Raw genomic sequence first — 18,320 nt, forward strand, 5'->3', positions numbered from 1 at the left:
GAGCCCTACACCGTACGCTTTCTTCATCCGAATGGTCATCTTTACTTCGCCCAGCGTGTATTGTGAAGTCAGTGCATTCCTTAGTTCATTTACCGTAGTGATAACGTCCAGGTCTCTGCACTCGACTACCGTCTCCTGCGTTAAAGCTCTTACGTTTCCTAAGGAATTGGCAATGAGCTCCTGACCGTGGGATCCTTCCTTAGCTCGAACAGCGATTCCCCTTTCTGAGTACGCTTGATGAGGACATTTTTCACCCAAGTCTTTGAACACTGGGTCCTCTCTCACCTTCCGTAAGATCGCTGCGTACGAAGTCTTATCGCTCACCTTCTGCTTCTTTCTCTTCTCCTGCTGGCTTTCCACGGTATGCCGTTCTTGACACTTCTTCGGAACTTCCTGCTCTCCTGGTGAGTCCCTGCTTCGTTTCTTCGTGCGAGTATTTCGGGGGCTCATCGGCGTTTGCAGTGCCTCGACTGTTGTACGGTCCGCTGCATCTTTCAGTGCTTTTTTAGCTGCTTCCGCTCTCTTTTGAGCGCGCTCTGTTCGTGCTCGGCAGCTTTTTTTGCAAGTGATGGGCAAATTCCCTATCCTAGAGGTGGTAGACAGTTAAAGCGAAGGTTTCGTAATCGCCAAAATTAACGGGATCTTTGTGCTGTTGTTACGCATCCGCAACTTTGGAGCGCAACAGCACCAATGCTTGGGCAGTGGATTGGTGAAGCAGACTGACTAACGCCAATAGATCAACCAACTGGTCGCAGTGGAAAATGTACCCAACAGGGGAAAAAACGCCAGAGGTTACAGTTTGCTGGAGGCGTTGGCAAAGCTGGCAGGGAGATTGGGCAACGAAGTTCGTTAGTACATTTCGCAGAGATAGCAGGGAGTATATCATCGATGCCACGTTCTGCAGTCCGTCTATGGTGAGGAGCATGAACTGGAGAGTTTGTGAAGACTATACTCATAACGATCATTAAGCGATCCCTTAAAGTGTTGGATGGTATGAACAGCCGGCTGGACGGCTTACAGGAGACGCTTACAGAGGACAAGGTCTGAAATGGTCATAGAGGAGCGAAAGATAGTTTTCCGTTAAGCTTGAGCGGCTTTCAAACGGGCGATCAAAATCAGCAAGTCCAATTGCTTCAAGAAGTTGTGCCGAGTAGCTGACGCTGATCCTTGGGCAACGCTTATCGAGTCGTAACAAAGAAGATCAGGGGTCCAGCGATACCAGCCGATATGCGTCCGGATAAGCTGAAGGTCATCGAGGACAGTCTTTTCCCACCCACAACATGGTTCTGCGACGTGGCCGCGTACGCCTTACGAAGATGAAGACAGAGTAACCGCTGCAGGTATGCAAGTCTCCAATGACGAGGTATGAAGATGAAGAAAGTTCCGGGTCCGGATGGAATTCCCAATGTAGCTCCAAAATCCGCGATTTTGGCGTTTTCGGACTTGTTCAGGATGGTGCTGCAGGAGTGTTTTAGATGGTAACATTCCGGATACGTGAAAGATTCAGAAACGTGCTGCTGCCGAAACCAGGGAAACCGCCGGGGAATTCAGCATCGTATAGGCCCATATGTCTGCTGGATACACTGCGGAAGCTTTTGGAAAGAATTATCCTTAATAAGCTTACGCAGTGGCACGGCAAATGCTGGGTAAAGCGTACCATTGGTACTTCGCGTACCTGAAGGAATAAAATAGACCCCATCTCGCGGTCCTTATCCTCTTACCCAGCAACTCCTATCCCTACCTCCCCGCGGTGCTGGCCGGGATACGAGCAACCTTAGGGAAGATCGGGTAACCAACCCCGGTGGGAACTATGGTCGTATGCTGACAGGGAAGGGGGGGTTTGCTCCTCGCCGGAGGTGCAAATCTTATTGAGCGTCTGTTCTCCATGTCAGGATCGGCTCACAACAGCGTCTGTTCTCCATGTTAGGGGCGGCTGATCATCGTCCGAGTGCCAGCGAGGGACTCTAAGTGAAACTGTGCACCATGGTCCACCGGAAATAAGGAGGAATGGTCCTCCGGAAATTTAGGGGGTTTGGTGTCAGGCCCTGCAAGCCAGCCTTTAAAAAATCTTAAGCAACGAACAATCAACAAGAGAGTACGGACCGGAAACATCGGCGAAGACCACTGCGACGAAAAGGGACTAGCGATTGGAAACTCGGTTCGTGGAACTGCAGATCTCTCAACTTCATCGGGAGCACACGCATACTCGCCGATGTGCTCAAGGACCGTGGATTCGGCATCGTAGCGCTGCAGGAGGTTTGTTGGAAGGGATCAATGGTGCGAACGTTTAGAGGTAATCATACCATCTATCAGAGCAGCGGCAACACACACGAGCTGGGAACAGCTTTCATAGTGATGGGCGATATGCAAAGGCGCGTGATCGGGTGGTGGCCGATCAATGAAAGAATGTGCAAGTTGAGGATCAAAGGCCGGTTCTTCAACTTCAGCATAATCAACGTCCATAGCCCACACTCCGGAAGCACTGATGATGATAAGGACGCATTCTACGCGCAGCTGGAACGTGAGTACGACAGCTGCCCAAGCCACGACGTCAAAATCATCATAGGAGATTTGAACGCTCAGGTTGGCCAAGAGGAGGAGTTTAGACCGACTATTGGAAAGTTAAGCGCTCACCGGCTGACGAACGAAAACGGCCTACGACTAATTGATTTCGCCGCCTCCAAGAATATGGCCATTCGCAGCACCTACTTCCAACACAGCCTCCCGTATCGGTACACCTGGAGATCACCACTGCAGACAGAATCACAAATCGACCACGTTCTGATTGATGGACAGCACTTCTCCGACATTATCGACGTCAGGACATATCGTGGCGCTAGCATGGACTCTGACCACTATCTGGTGATGGTTAAACTGCGCCCAAAACTATCCGTCATCAACAATGTTCGGTACCGACGACCGCCGCGGTACGACCTAGAGCGACTGAAGCAACCTGATGTCGCCATTGCATACGCGCAGCATCTCGAGGCAGCGTTGCCGGAAGAGGGTGAGCTCGATGGGGCCCCTCTTGAGGACTGCTGGAATACAGTCAAAGCAGCCATTAACGACGCAGCGGAGAACAACGTCGGGTACATGGGTCGAAGTCGACGGAACGATTGGTTCGACGAAGAGTGCAGACAGATTCTGGAGGAGAAGGACGCAGCGCGGGCGGTCGCGCTGCAGCAAGGTACCCGGCAGAACGTGGAACGGTATAGACGGAAGCGGAGACAGCAGACCCGCCTTTTTCAGGAGAAGAAACGCCGCCTGGAAGAAGCGGAGTGCGAGGAGATGGAACAGCTGTGCCGTTCTCAAGATACACGCAAGTTCTATCAGAAGCTCAACGCATCCCGCAAAGGCTTCGTGCCGCGAGCCGAAATGTGCCGGGATAAGGATGGGAGCATCTTGACGGACGAACGTGTGGTGGTCGAAAGGTGGAAGCAGCACTACGAGGAACATCTGAATGGCGCTGAGAGTACAGGCAGTGAAAGTCAAGGCAGCGGAGGAGATGACTACGTCAGTTCAGCGGACGATGGAAGCCAACCAGCCCCCACCTTGAGGGAAGTTAAGGATGCCATTCAACAGCTAAAGACCAATAAAGCAGCTGGTAAGGATGGTATCGGAGCTGAGCTCATCAAGATGGGCCCGGAAAAGCTGGCCACTTGCCTGCACAAACTGATAGTCAGAATCTGGGAAACCGAACAGCTACCGGAGGAGTGGAAGGAAGGGGTTATATGCCCCATCTACAAGAAAGGCGACAAACTGGAGTGTGAGAACTTTCGAGCGATCACCATTCTTAATGCCGCCTACAAAGTGATATCCCAGATCATCTTCCGTCGTCTGTCACCATTAGTGAACGAGTTCGTGGGAAGTTATCAAGCCGGCTTCGTTGACGGCCGCTCGACAACGGACCAGATCTTTACTGTACGGCAAATCCTTCAAAAATGCCGTGAATACCAGGTCCCAACGCACCATCTGTTCGTTGATTTCAAGGCGAAGATTTCGGGCGAACACTCCAGTTCGTTCGAATCGCGCCGGGGACTAAGACAAGGTGACGGACTTTCGTGCCTGTTGTTCAACATTGCGCTAGAAGGTGTCATGCGGAGAGCCGCGTGTGACAGCCGGGGTACGATTTTCAACAGATCCAGTCAATTTATTTGCTTCGCGGATGACATGGACATTGTCGGCCGAACATTTGCAAAGGTGGCAGAACTGTACACCCGCCTGAAACGTGAAGCAACAAAAGTTGGACTGGTGGTGAATGCGTCAAAGACAAAGTACATGCTTGTGGGCGGAACCGAGCGCGACAGGGCCCGCCTGGGAAGCAGTGTTACAATCGACGGGGTTACCTTCGAGGTGGTCGAGGAATTCGTCTACCTCGGATCCTTGCTAACGGCTGACAACAACGTTAGTCGTGAAATACGAAGACGCATCATCTGTGGAAGTCGGGCCTACTACGGGCTCCAGAAGAAACTGCGATCGAAAAAGATCCGCCACCGCACCAAATGTGTCATGTACAAGACGCTTATAAGACCGGTTGTCCTCTACGGACATGAAACATGGACAATGCTCGAGGAGGACTTGCAAGCACTCGGAGTATTCGAGAGACGGGTGCTTAGGACCATCTTTGGCGGTGTGCAAGAAGACGGTGTGTGGCGGCGAAGAATGAACCATGAGCTCGCCCAACTCTACGGCGAACCCAGTATCCAGAAGGTAGCTAAAGCCGGAAGGGTACGATGGGCAGGACATGTTGCAAGAATGCCGGACAGCAACCCTGCAAAGATGGTGTTCGCTTCCGATCCGGCAGGTACGAGACGGCGTGGAGCGCAGCGAGCGAGATGGGCAGACCAGGTGCAGAACGACTTGGCGAGCGTGGGGCGTATCCGAGGATGGAGAGATGCGGCCTCGAACCGTGTATTGTGGCGTCAAATTGTTGATTCAGTGTTATCTGTTTAGATGTTAACTAAATATCGCTAGTCAAGTTGAAAACCGGAATGGGGGACTAGCGAAGTTGGATTTTTCTCGCAATCCGTACGTTAAAACCAACTTCGCTAGTAGTGCGCTAGTCTAATTAGGTCATAGCGCCACTATAGCGAAGTTGGGTTTAACGTATGGATTGCGAGAAAAATCCAACTTTGCTAGTCCCCCATTTCGGTTTTCAACTTAATCGAGTATAAATGAAATGAAAGCTTACGCAGTTCACGGAGGGCGAGACTGGCTTATCGAAAAAAAAAACAGTTCGGATTCCATAAAGGCAAATCGACTGGGGATGCAATGGTGGATGAAAAAAAAATCTTCTAAAAATGTTGTCTCTGGGGGGGAGGGGGTTTATGTCCAAAACCACCCCCGTGGCTACGCCACTGGCTAAAACACATCCGATCGCGCCCCAATAAGTTTACTTATTGATCGCACATTTGTTTAAAGACTTTATTCAAGTGATTTTTCAATAATAATCTAACGTTATTTTTTCAATTTGATACGAACGGGTGTGAAGTTGTAGCTTATACTTGTGACAGATATATGATGCGAAAATCACTGTACAGCATAAAATCATACATCTGTCACCCAGAATCACGTTGGTATTACCCAAGCAATGATGATTCTACGCTGATACGTACCCTGCTCTGCGCCCGTTGTATACAACGTTACAGGTACAGCGCAAAGCAAATTTGAATGCAAGCAATGCTAGTAACGCATACAATGGCGCCATCTGGTTGCGGTCACTACCCATCACTGACGTTAAAACATAATAAGAAAAATGAGTTTTTTCTTGTTGGAATATGAAAACGACCAATGAACGTGTTGGTTGGCGATATATTTGTATATTCTATTTTAGTTCAAACTACTTATTTTACAAATTTATATACCACGTCATATCACTGAATTTACTAAATGATTTGTTCAGTAGGCATATATTTATAAAAATATTGTAACTGTTTGTCCTGGTTATATTTGATGACCTTAAATAATTTTCTTTTGCTATTATCAGCTTTTTTGAATTCTGAGTTTCAGACAAGTCTGGAACGCTGATGTAACAGCATGGATATCTCCATCAATCCTTTTACTAATTTTAACATTACAGTCCTGGATTCACTGAATCAGCCTGCTTGATCCGAATTGCCCAGAGAATGTCCCGCATTACCACATGATAAATCTGTAAATTCTGGATGAGCTATGGAATTCGTAAGAAATTGGATTTAAAAAAATGGTCCACATCCGAAAAACCAGGAGAAAAAAGAAATCTTGGACACTCTAGAGGGTCTACTGAACTTGGAAAATGGAGGTTTAAATAATTTTGAGAATCTAGGCCATTTCCGTATATGTACTGAAAAATCAACGAAAATTGAAATAATTTGTCAAACTCTGAATAACGCAGGAATCTAAGGAATTTTAAGTATTTGATTACCCAGGAGGGTTTAAAGAATGTGGGAATATCAAGAATTTGTATGATTCTCAGAGTTAAACGTGTCTGAAGATATTCTGTAAAGTTAAGATTGTGATAATGATCCAATCGAAGCTCTAGAATCTAAGAAAACGGAATATCAGAAAAGGTGAGAGTATTGGAGTATCCTTAAATTAGCAAAGATCCACAAAGTGAGGAAAACGCCTTCAAAATCCGAAGAATGAAAAAAATCACAGTGATTGTTCAGACTGAGCACTTACATTTTTTTTAAATCACGATAATAAAGAATATACTAATAAATACTTACATATTTTGTAAGACAACAGACAATGCCAGACAATTTTGCATATCGAAGAGTTTCCACGATTGGAGGGGGAACAGTTTTAATAAAGATTTTGTTTGGGCGTAAATAGGGATTTTACGTTTTTTGTCAATCCCAATAATCAAAAAAGCTGTACATATTGTAATATAATAATTTTGATAACGACAAATTTACTTTTTAGCAATTTTACAGATAGTAGTTTTTCTTTACATCAATCGAAAATTCACCAAGTGTGTTTTGAACAACAATAAAAATGTTTAAAATAATCAGCAAAAGGCAGGAATTTTTTACCGGCCGGAAGTATTTACAGGTCATGTAAAAATGGAAAATAAATTTTTATTATTTTGTAAGAAAAATCTATATGTAACGCAAATAATACTATAGTAACGCAGCGAATAGTAAAAAAAAAATGTGTGTCATACTACTGCTGTACGCGTACAACATGGTACGTGTATCACTGTACATAAATCATATGTCTATCGATAGTATTAAAATTATTCTAATATTCAGTAATTATCGTATAAAACGTATATTTTAGTCGGCGAGGAAAATATTTCAGGATCCCCGTAATAACAAAATAATTATACGCTACTACGGGGGACAAGTCTACAACTTATAGAATTCGATCAATTTTACCGAAATGTCATCGCAAAAATGGAAACGATCAGATTCCCAATTACGCATATTTTTCTTACTAGAAAGAAGTTGAGAAGGCACAAAAATCATTATTTGACCGATAGATTGAAGCAAGAGGCAAAGCTACATGAAGTTGAATTAGATTCCTAGCCTATTCGGGGATAATACATTGGATTGGAAATGCTTCTCCGAACTAAATTCATAGCCATTTATGCTGAAAGTGGCTGGGTTTATTTTCCGATCCGCTCTAAGAAATTTTTATGACTCCCTGATCATTTCCGTGTTATGTGAATGCAGAAATGGTAGCTTGGCTTAGAAAAAAGGTAATAATAATCGTGGAAGTGCTTAATACTATCGACAGACATATGATTTATGTACAGTGATACACGTACCATGTTGTACGCGTACAGCAGTAGGATGACACACATTTTTTTTTACTATTCGCTGCGTTACTATAGTATTATTTGCGTTACATATAGATTTTTCTTACAAAATAATAAAAATTTATTTTCCGTTTTTACATGACCTGTAAATACTTCCGGCCGGTAAAAAATTCCTGCCTTTTGCTGATTATTTTAAACATTTTTATTGTTGTTCAAAACACACTTGGTGAATTTTCGATTGATGTAAAGAAAAACTACTATCTGTAAAATTGCTAAAAAGTAAATTTGTCGTTATCAAAATTATTATATTACAATATGTACAGCTTTTTGATTATTGGGATTGACAAAAAACGTAAAATCCCTATTTACGCCCAAACAAAATCTTTATTAAAACTGTTCCCCCTCCAATCGTGGAAACTCTTCGATATGCAAAATTGTCTGGCATTGTCTGTTGTCTTACAAAATATGTAAGTATTTATTAGTATATTCTGTATTATCGTGATTTAAAAAAAATGTAAGTGCTCAGTCTGAACAATCACTGTGATTTTTTTCATTCTTCGGATTTTGAAGGCGTTTTCCTCACTTTGTGGATCTTTGCTAATTTAAGGATACTCCAATACTCTCACCTTTTCTGATATTCCGTTTTCTTAGATTCTAGAGCTTCGATTGGATCATTATCACAATCTTAACTTTACAGAATATCTTCAGACACGTTTAACTCTGAGAATCACACAAATTCTTGATATTCCCACTATCTTTAAACCCTCCTGGGTAATCAAATACTTAAAATTCCTTAGATTCCTGCGTTATTCAGAGTTTGACAAATTATTTCAATTTTCGTTGATTTTTCACTACATATACGGAAATGGCCAAGATTCTCAAAATTATTTAAACCTCCATTTTCCAAGTTCAGTAGACCCTCTAGAGTGTCCAAGATTTCTTTTTTCTCCTGGTTTTTCGGATGTGGACCATTTTTTTAAATCCAATTTCTTACGAATTCTATAGCTCATCCAGAATTTACAGATTTATCATGTGGTAATGCGGGACATTCTCTGGGCAATTCGGATCAAGCAGGCTGATTCAGTGAATCCAGGACTGTAATGTTAAAATTAGTAAAAGGATTGATGGAGATATCCATGCTGTTAGATCAGCGTTCCAGACTTGTCTGAACTCTGAAAATCAGAATTCAAAAAAGCTGATAATAGCAAAAGAAAATTATTTAAGGTCATCAAATATAACCAGGACAAACAGTTACAATATTTTTATAAATATATGCCTACTGAACAAATCATTTAGTAAATTCAGTGATATGACGTGGTATATAAATTTGTAAAATAAGTAGTTTGAACTAAAATAGAATATACAAATATATCGCCGACCAACACGTTCATTGGTCGTTTTCATATTCCAACAAGAAAAAACTCATTTTTCTTATTATGTTTTAACGTCAGTGATGGGTAGTGACCGCAACCAGATGGCGCCATTGTATGCGTTACTAGCATTGCTTGCATTCAAATTTGCTTTGCGCTGTACCTGTAACGTTGTATACAACGGGCGCAGAGCAGGGTACGTATCAGCGTAGAATCATCATTGCTTGGGTAATACCAACGTGATTCTGGGTGACAGATGTATGATTTTATGCTGTACAGTGATTTTCGCATCATATATCTGTCACAAGTATAAAGCACACTAAGCTGCGAGCAAGGCTGACAATAGTCATTCTTGTCGTATGAAGCGAAAAAAAATTAGTCTTCGTCATAACATTGCAGGACGCAACACCTATTCGGTTTCTTCGCGCCGCATACCTACTACGAAGATAGTCGCGCAGCCAAAAATTATGACGATTTCTGTCGTCACTTCTTCACATATAATTGATTGTATATCATTAAACACCGACTGGTTAAAAACATAATGATGACACAAATAAACAAAATAAGTAACATAAATGTATCGATACCATTTATAACGCCTTTATATATTACTTGAAATCTTCGCATGGCAGCTTCCGCTTGAAGAATAATGATATGAAGTTTTCGGACTTCGATGTCGTCATGATGGTTTGGTTGCACGACGAAAGTTAACGTCGTGCGCGTCATCAACGATGCGTCGAGTAGCAATGAAAACACTCGTCGCTACATGGCATTTCGTGCTGCGACGATGACTATTATCACTTGTCAGCCCTGGCTGCGAGGCAGCAATGTCCCAGTGGGGTATGTAATGCTAGGCAGAAAAAAAAGACGTGCGACGATGCAGCGACGCTGCATTACTCCTTTTTCCAATGCACAATGCTCAGGTGAACACACTCTTGTACTCGGTTTAGATCTCTACAGGATATGGGGTGGAAGGGTGGAGAGGGATTCAATTAAAAAAATTAGATCATCATTATAACGCTTACGACCAATGGCGTGCAGAACCGTAAAATGCAGTATTTCTTAAATTGTTTTTATTTCAACAAAACAAACATCTAGGGAGATATTCAATTGCCATCATTCATTTTGCATTAAGTTGTATCTTCAACAATATTTACATATAATAGAGTATTTAAAAATTCAAGGGAAGATTTTTTTATATCCTCAGTTATATTCCAAATGGTATTTTCTGCAATGGATTACGGTTCCTCACGGTGCTATACGCCTACAAAGCGAGAGAGTGGCGCCTTGGAAAGGTATAATGATTTTATGATGTGTGGGAAGATAAAAACAACAACTAAAGAGTAAAAGACAGCTAAAACAACACAAAGCGATCCAATCCCCGCTCAACGACCGGATCGAATCGCATATACTATCGACGGTAGAGCAAACATCACTACAGCATAGCGCAGTACTTACTTGATCTCTTGCTTCCGGCAGCAGAGGCACGATGCCAGAGTCGTCACCAGGGTCACCATGAGGACAACCGATAGGGTGCAGTAGATCCAGAAGCTGCTCACAGCAAATTCTGCCAGCTGCAGCATTCCTCTGTCTTCGGCGTCGGTTTATTCCCAAACTGTGACACAAGTTGGTATTTTCTCCAATGTCCTCCCAATGCACTACCACCGATAGCTTCCTTTCCCCTAACTTTTATTATTTTTGTGCACCAACAAGGAGATTGGTAGCTGCTCCTCGAAAACGGAGGCTGCGACTACGCTGGCAGCAGTGGAACACATTGGAAGTGCTGCGATGGATGACATTGGAGTTTGGATTTCACTAAGCAAAGCACTTTTGTTCTGCTGAAATTCTTTCCTCAATGCAAGATGATAGTTTTAGTCAGACTCACTTTGTGCTGTCATAGACATCCGCGATGATTCACTACCACTGCTGTTGAAGATGAGGTAATATAGTACACATTCGGTTTTCACAATACAGATCCGGGAATTCACAAACGATCAAAAATCACACTGGCTTACAACTATCTACTCTAAAGACGAGCGAGGAATTTATCACCACATATCGAGTAACATTTAATACATTACACCTCGCCTGGATCTGTTATGTGTCAGGCGTATTAATTAGATGATTTCTATTCGAGTTGTACGTGTAATACTTTTCAATGCAATTGTTAAAGGTTTGAAACTGACGGTAAATCATTTATTACAATTCATCTTATTCGAAATCACACCCTATTCAGTCTGAGTGATTTTCATTTGGCCAATAAATTGGGTGAGCATAGCTTCTAAATGGCAACGATCTGGCTGACAATGATTACCAACCCGGGTTCATTCGTATACGAGACGAGGCCATCAACTCCAAAACTATTCGCACCACACATTCATCGCGCGCTGTACCTTGTCCGCATTGTTGTGCTTTTGCGGAAGAAAAAGGCCAAAGCAAAACAAAACTTACAACCCACCCACTCCTTCTTGTTTCCTCTCGTGTGCTCTTGCCCCGCTATCTAACCTGGTGAGTGTGGGATTACGCGTTTGTGCTGCTAAAATCAACCACTGGATTTTTCATCCATTCTATAATTCCCGCTTGCTCGCGGTGTTAGTTGCGTATTCCCAAAGTCGGTGTGGAACTTTCACAATATGAAATAAAGTTATTTTAAACATTGAAGATCAACGTAAATGAATCAATTCAAACTACATAAAATATCAGTAAAATCGTATTTAGAATTATAGATGTTAACCAAAAAGAATTCATGATACTTAAAAACAAGTGCCTCCATACGGACAAAGTGAAAAATTACGTCCAAGCACTTAGTTCAGTTATATATTATTTTCCTTCAAAAATAAATCATGATCTCTTCTGACATATTTCTGGCAAACCAGTACCTAAAATAATTGAATTTCGAGCTATTGTACGCATCAAGGTTTCAAAATAAAGAACCATCTGAAATAATTATAAATAATTCATATACGAAAAATTATTATTCGATTTTACTGTGGGCAGACAAACGATTTTAAAGAAAAAATGCTCCTTGCCATATTCCGAGCGACCGCGTCATTTAAAAGAAGGTATTTATCATCGTGTATCATTGCGACACAATGACAAGACTTGTTATAGAATCGAAGAAAAAGCACAGGTATGTTATCCGCTTAAAAAGTAAAACAAAAACTACGATTGATTAATAGTGTTTAGGACAATAAGTTGAATCCTTGTTTGAATCATTAACATTTACTCTGACTCCAATATAGGTATTCGTTAACCACTTGTTCTCTCAATAACTCATTCTAGGGGGCTAGGTTCTTATATGGATAAACTGTTCATAAATTTGACTAATCTACTGCTCTAAAGTTTGTAGGTGCGACTAGTTTAGTGCGAGTTGCCTCTATTCGAAGCTAATAGCTTCACCAACAGGCTAGTTTATAAGCTATAGTTGTCATCGTGGTGCTTCGAAAGAGAAAGGCCATCACCGTCAACTACCCCCATCAAGCAACAGCCAGCCGTCGTTGCCGATGCCGTGATGTTGCATCTACTGAATGTGATCCCACCGCCGTTGACGACGGAGTGAATTTAGTGAACGAACAAAAAAATGGATCTAGCACAACACTGTTTTTCTTCACCTTATCCATTCCACATAAACACTAAACTGCCGTGCCGTCCCGACCCCTTTCGCTTAGCTGTAGTGCAGATTTTGATTCAATCTCGGATTTGCCCTCCTCCTTTGGGGGCTCACCACTAACACACACCGTTGATTTTCTTTCGCGTATTTGTCTAATACCTGGCTTGGATTAGGTACATCTTTCTATACCTACACTCGATTGCGGGACGCGACGCGGAGATTATAAATACACAATCACGGAGTTTTCATACTTGTTCCACCTTGGTTAACACTGTGGTGTTATTTTGAGGAAAACTCTCTCCACCAATTATTTTTCAGAGCTTTTCTTTTGCACACAACACAGACGGAAACCGGAATTTTTCAAATTCTGTCTTCCAAATAACTTAATCTGTAGAAACGCTTGTTTTACATCGCGGGGATTAGTAAACTGTTAAATGTATACATTTTCCAATCTCTTCCTGATTTTTTAGTAGAAAACGATGGGGAATAATTGGGACGACTTTCTGAACGCGATCACGACGAACGAACGAGAGTGAAAAATATTATCGTTTTGACACATAATTTTGACATCTCGATTCAGACGTGTCACGTTCACCGCAGCTTCGACACAGAATGAGACGCGTTCGCCGATTAAAAGGTTGCCAGAATAACATTCAAATTATTGCAACTTTTGGAATAAGCCATTTTATAGAAAGCTCAAATGGCAGGAGACCAAATACTAATATTTACATTTTACAAGGAACATTTGCGAAAATGAAATGAAATGATGATGATGATGACGAAATGATGATGATTTGCATGCAAATTTACCAAAACAAAGACCGAGCCGTCCACTCAAAATTTCGATCAGCTGTTCGAATCTGTCTCATAAAATGGCTTATTACCTACCTATTTAGGGCATCTTTAGTAATGTTACAGTTATAGTTACATTTATTTCCCGAGTTTTACATTTTATAACTGTCAAAGATATAAAACACGAAATGCATCTTCAGTAGCAGTTATAAACTGCACATGTTTTATACTGGAAAACGAAAAAATAATCTTCCGAGGCCAATTCAAATGTCAAAATGTTATGTTGTCGATCAAATAGTATTTTTTGTAGCTGATGACGTCATCTTGTATTGTTTTGAACGAAATAAAACTCGAGTAAATTTTGTTGCAAATTCGTGCAAAAATACAACTGAGCAGTATTCCAGTTATAAATTTCCCAACGAAACTGTTCGAATTTTTATAACTATAACGTCTGTTGAAGGTGGCATTTTTACAGTTTCAATTTCATTTCCTAACTCCCATACGATTTATAACTCTACTAAAGATGCCCTAAGGGTCTGTCTCAATTGGATAATTAAACTGAAATTAAACTTATAAGTGACATTTCCATAATTCTCGAATAACCCTGCTCGCAGTGCAAGATTACTTTTGACAGATATCGAATCATTTCCCATCGATGTCCTATTGGAATTGCTGGGTAGCACCAGCCATTCTTATAACGGGGTGATTTTTAAATTTTCGAACTGTCATTTTTAAGTTTAATTCTCCAAATGAGACAGACCTTAAAACTTGGAAAAATTCTTCATTTTTTATACGAATATGTACTTTTCAAGCTTTGGAAAAATGAGACCGTCATAAAAAAATATATATAAGTTTTGGAGGCTAATAACACAAACAAACATACGTAACAGCTCAAACATTTTCCTGGAAAATCCATCAAATTTGAATTGGTCGTTAAAGTTATGGTCGATGGTATTTTCTCTATTGTTACGTCTGTTTGTCTGTAATCAGTGATAGATTGATCATTTATCAACGGATTTTCTTGATTTTGTCACCAATCGATTGCAAATTTCAAAGAATCAGCACAGACAAACAGACATAACACATTGAATGTGAGCGAAATTCGCAGACATGCTCCTGAAGTGTAAACTAGCCTTAAAGTACGTCAGGACCATAAATCTAGCCTCTAATCTGACCAAATTTTCCCTCGGTTTGTAACTGCCTACTAGATTTTGTTCAGTCTATTTATAAATTATTGTTTCACGCCGTCGTTTTTTTTACAATGGATGAAAATATTCAGAATTTTTCAGAAAGACTTTGAATGGTTTTTAATGTTTCGAAAAATAAAAATAAAAAATATGTGGTAAAGCATGAAAAAAAAAGTTGAATCACATACTTTTGAAGATTCGAAAAGAATAATCGAAAATGAACTTAATCTGGAGATAAGATCGTCTGTCCCTGCGCTTAATTTTTTTGACGGTAAGGCGTGACTTGATTTTCAGGAAATACTTGAAATACTTGATACAGGAAATACAAGTTACTAATTTCGTTCAATCCACTAATGAGATTAACCTAATTTTAATTTAAGGCAGAAAAAAAATCATTCAAATGAAACTGTATAAAAAAATCTCCCGTAGATGCACCTGTTGTCATTAACTGTTAAAAACTATTAAAACTCTTAATTAAACTGTCAATGGAAAATGTAAAACGTCATAGATAGCATTCTTTTAAAAGCAACACTAATAACATAACATCTCATACTTTTTTTTATGGATTTCGTTCACTTTCTTCGTTGAGAGATGACCCGGCGCACATAGGGGTATTTTCGCAATCTAGCCGGAATAAATTATTTTATCTCTCAAACTGCTATATTTCACCTTATTTTATGATACTGTGATGATAATTTAGCTGAAATATCAGTTTTCTTAATTTTCACTTTTTGATCCATGTGCTTTACCCTTTAAAACCCTGAAAAACATTGATAATTTCAATTAATTCGTTCTCGTCATCGCTTCTACCGAAATCAATTCAATTCTATGTGTTTGCAAGGGGAAACATAGAGCTATAAGATGGTGTCATGGAAATTGCTCTATGACTCTTCCTCTTTTCATAGGGTTATTGAATGTATGATATAGGTCATAAATGCCTTATACAGTACCAAACTAAAAACATCCGCTTTCAAAATGGCGCAAGATTTTTCTTCGGGATCTTAAAATATAGACATAAATGCGTCCTCTCTATACTGAAATATTACCGAATATCATCGAATAAGTGTTTTATGCTTATTGAAAATATGAGGAACATTAACTAGTCTTAGCTCGAAAACGGACTTCGAATTACTCTTTTGTATTTCTGTTCAGAATCATTTATTCTTGTCAAAACCACGTTTACATGATACTATTTTGTCTACTTTTTCATGGTATCTACTGATCTGTGGATTACTGTGACAAATATTTGACCACAATAGAACATACTGAAGGTAATCAAATCCAACACAGAAAACCGGTAATTTGCTCAATGGAAAACCTCTAACTTTCTAGAAGTGTAGTGGTAAAACTTTAAATCTAAATAGAAAACCTAGTACTAGGAGTGGCTCGTCTACTATTCAGAGAAGTTTGAGACATATTTAGACTGCTCTGGGACAGTTTTGAAAATTTAACTTTATTCCGGCTAGAATGACGAAATACCCCTATGTGCGGCGGGGGCTGCAAATCTCTCTAATAAAGACACAAAAAATCAATTTCTATGTAGGTATTTGATTTTAGATTCCTGTCTAAAATATTGAATTTGTTCGAATAATATTTTGAAGCTCTTTGGGAGAATCAATGAAAAAACGGGACAAATTGAGGATTATTTAGATTACGACGGGACAGAACAATAAGGTCGAAAAAACGGGACTGTCCCGTTAAATACGGTACGTATGGTCAGCCTAGCAAGCTGAGGATAAAAGGCCGTTTCTTCAACTATATGGCACTGCACGGACTGCTTCGTCTCTTTCTCGCTGCAAAGAAAATTGAAAACAACAAGGCCTGAAGAGCAAAAGAGAAAGAGATTCGTCCGTGCAGTGCCCTATAGAATCATAAACGTGCACTGCCCACACGAAGGGAGATCCGAGGATGAGAAAGAAGCGTTCTATGCACAGCTGGAGCAGACATACGATGGATGCCTACTGCGGGACGTCAGCATCGTCATCGGCGACATGAACGCACAGGTAGGAATAGGGGAAATGTAAAGACCGGTCATCGGACCGGATAGTATGCACATCGTACCGAATGATAACGGCCAACGATGCATAAACTTCGCAGCCTCCCGCGGAATGGTAGTCTCCGAAGCACCTTCTTTCCCCGCAAAAATATTCACAAGGCCACATGGAGATCACCTAACCAAGAAACGGAAAACCAAATCGACCACGGTCTAATTGACGGAAAATTCTTCTCCGACATCACGAACGGCCGCACTTACCGCAGTGCGAATATTGAATCCGACCACTACCTCGTTGCAGTATGCCTGCGCTCAAAACTCTCGACGGTGTACAACACGTGTCGAACTCGAACGCCGCGGCTTTATGCGGTTATAAGACGGTAAACTAGCACAAGGATACGCGCAGCAGCTGGAAGCGGCACACCCAACGGAAGAGCAGCTAGGTGCAGCGTCTCTTGAAGATGGCTGGAGAGAAATTCGATCCGCCATTGGAAGCACCGCAACCGCTGCAGTTGGTAGAAGCAGCAGTTAGTGGAAGAGAAGAATGCAGCATGGGCGAGATTGCCGTCGACTAGCACCAATTGCAAGGGACTTCGTGGGGCACCAGGCGGGTTTTATGGGCGAACGCTCCACCACGGACCAGGTGTTCGCCATTCGCCAAGTACTGCAGAAATGCCGCGAATACAAAGTGCCCACACATCATCTATTCATCGACTTCAAAGCCGCATATGATACAATCGATCGGGACCAGTTATGGCAGCTAATGCACGAACACGGATTTCCGGATAAACTGACTTGGTTGATCAAAGCGACGATGGATCGAGTGATGTGCGTAGTTCGAGTTTCAGGGGCATTCTCGAGTCCCTTCGAAACGCACAGAGGGTTACGACAAGGTGATGGTCTTTCGTGTCTGCTATTAACATCGCTTTGGAAGGGGTAATACGAAGAGCAGGGATTAACACGAGTGGTACAATATTCAATAAGTCCGTCCAGCTATTTGGCTTCGCCGACGACATAGATATTATGGCACGCAACTTTGAGAAGATGTAGGAAGCCTACATTAGACTGAAGAGGGAAGCCAAGCGGATCGGACTAGTCATCAACACGTCGAAGACGAAAGACATGATGGGAAGAGGTTCGAGGAATCGAGGGAATCGAGGTGGTATAAGAATTTGTGTACTTGGGCTCGAATAGAGTTCGCCGCAGTACCAAACTGACAATCTACAAAACACTCATTAGACCGGTCCGGTAGTCCTCTACGGACACGAGACCTGGACGATGCTCGTGGAGGACCAACGCGCACTTGGAATTTTTGAAAGGAAAGTGCTGCGTACCATCTATGGTGGGGTGCAGGTGGCGGACGGTACGTGGAAGAGGTGAATGAACCACGAGTTGTATGAGCTGCTGTGAGAACCATCCATCGTTCACATCGCGAAAATCGGACGACTGCGGTGGGCCGGGCACGTAGCCAGAATGTCGGACAGTAATCCGGTGAAAATGGTTCTCGACAACGATCCGACGGGTACAAGAAGGCGAGGTGCACAGCGGGCAAGGTGGTTATCAACAGTTTGCTGGTCCGAAATCGGGAAAAAAGCAGTGATAAATATATCTGTACAAAATGATGAAT

At 41.7% G+C, this 18,320-nt stretch overlaps 1 protein-coding gene across 17 annotated transcripts in view; it reads right to left on the reverse strand.

Annotated features, from left to right (window-relative positions):
- Positions 1 to 13,258, reverse strand: part of LOC134226713 (mucin-12) — a 31,758-nt gene extending 18,500 nt beyond the window's left edge. For 5 of the 17 annotated variants that reach the window (XM_062707793.1, XM_062707788.1, XM_062707781.1 and 2 more), the window contains exons 1-2: positions 12,723 to 13,258; positions 10,570 to 11,037 (exon numbers count right to left, since the gene is read on the reverse strand). In XM_062707793.1, coding sequence (XP_062563777.1) covers positions 10,570 to 10,694 — 125 coding nt within the window. In that variant the 5' untranslated portion in view covers positions 10,695 to 11,037; positions 12,723 to 13,258. Of the gene's footprint in view, positions 1 to 10,569; positions 11,038 to 12,572; positions 12,602 to 12,722 lie in introns of those variants that run through there. The other 12 variants (XM_062707734.1, XM_062707726.1, XM_062707719.1 and 9 more) reach the window with 12 other exon arrangements.
- Between the last annotated feature and the right edge of the window lie 5,062 nt (positions 13,259 to 18,320).

The sequence above is a fragment of the Armigeres subalbatus genome, chromosome 1, assembly GCF_024139115.2.
Source record: "Armigeres subalbatus isolate Guangzhou_Male chromosome 1, GZ_Asu_2, whole genome shotgun sequence".
Classification (NCBI taxonomy): domain Eukaryota; kingdom Metazoa; phylum Arthropoda; class Insecta; order Diptera; family Culicidae; genus Armigeres; species Armigeres subalbatus.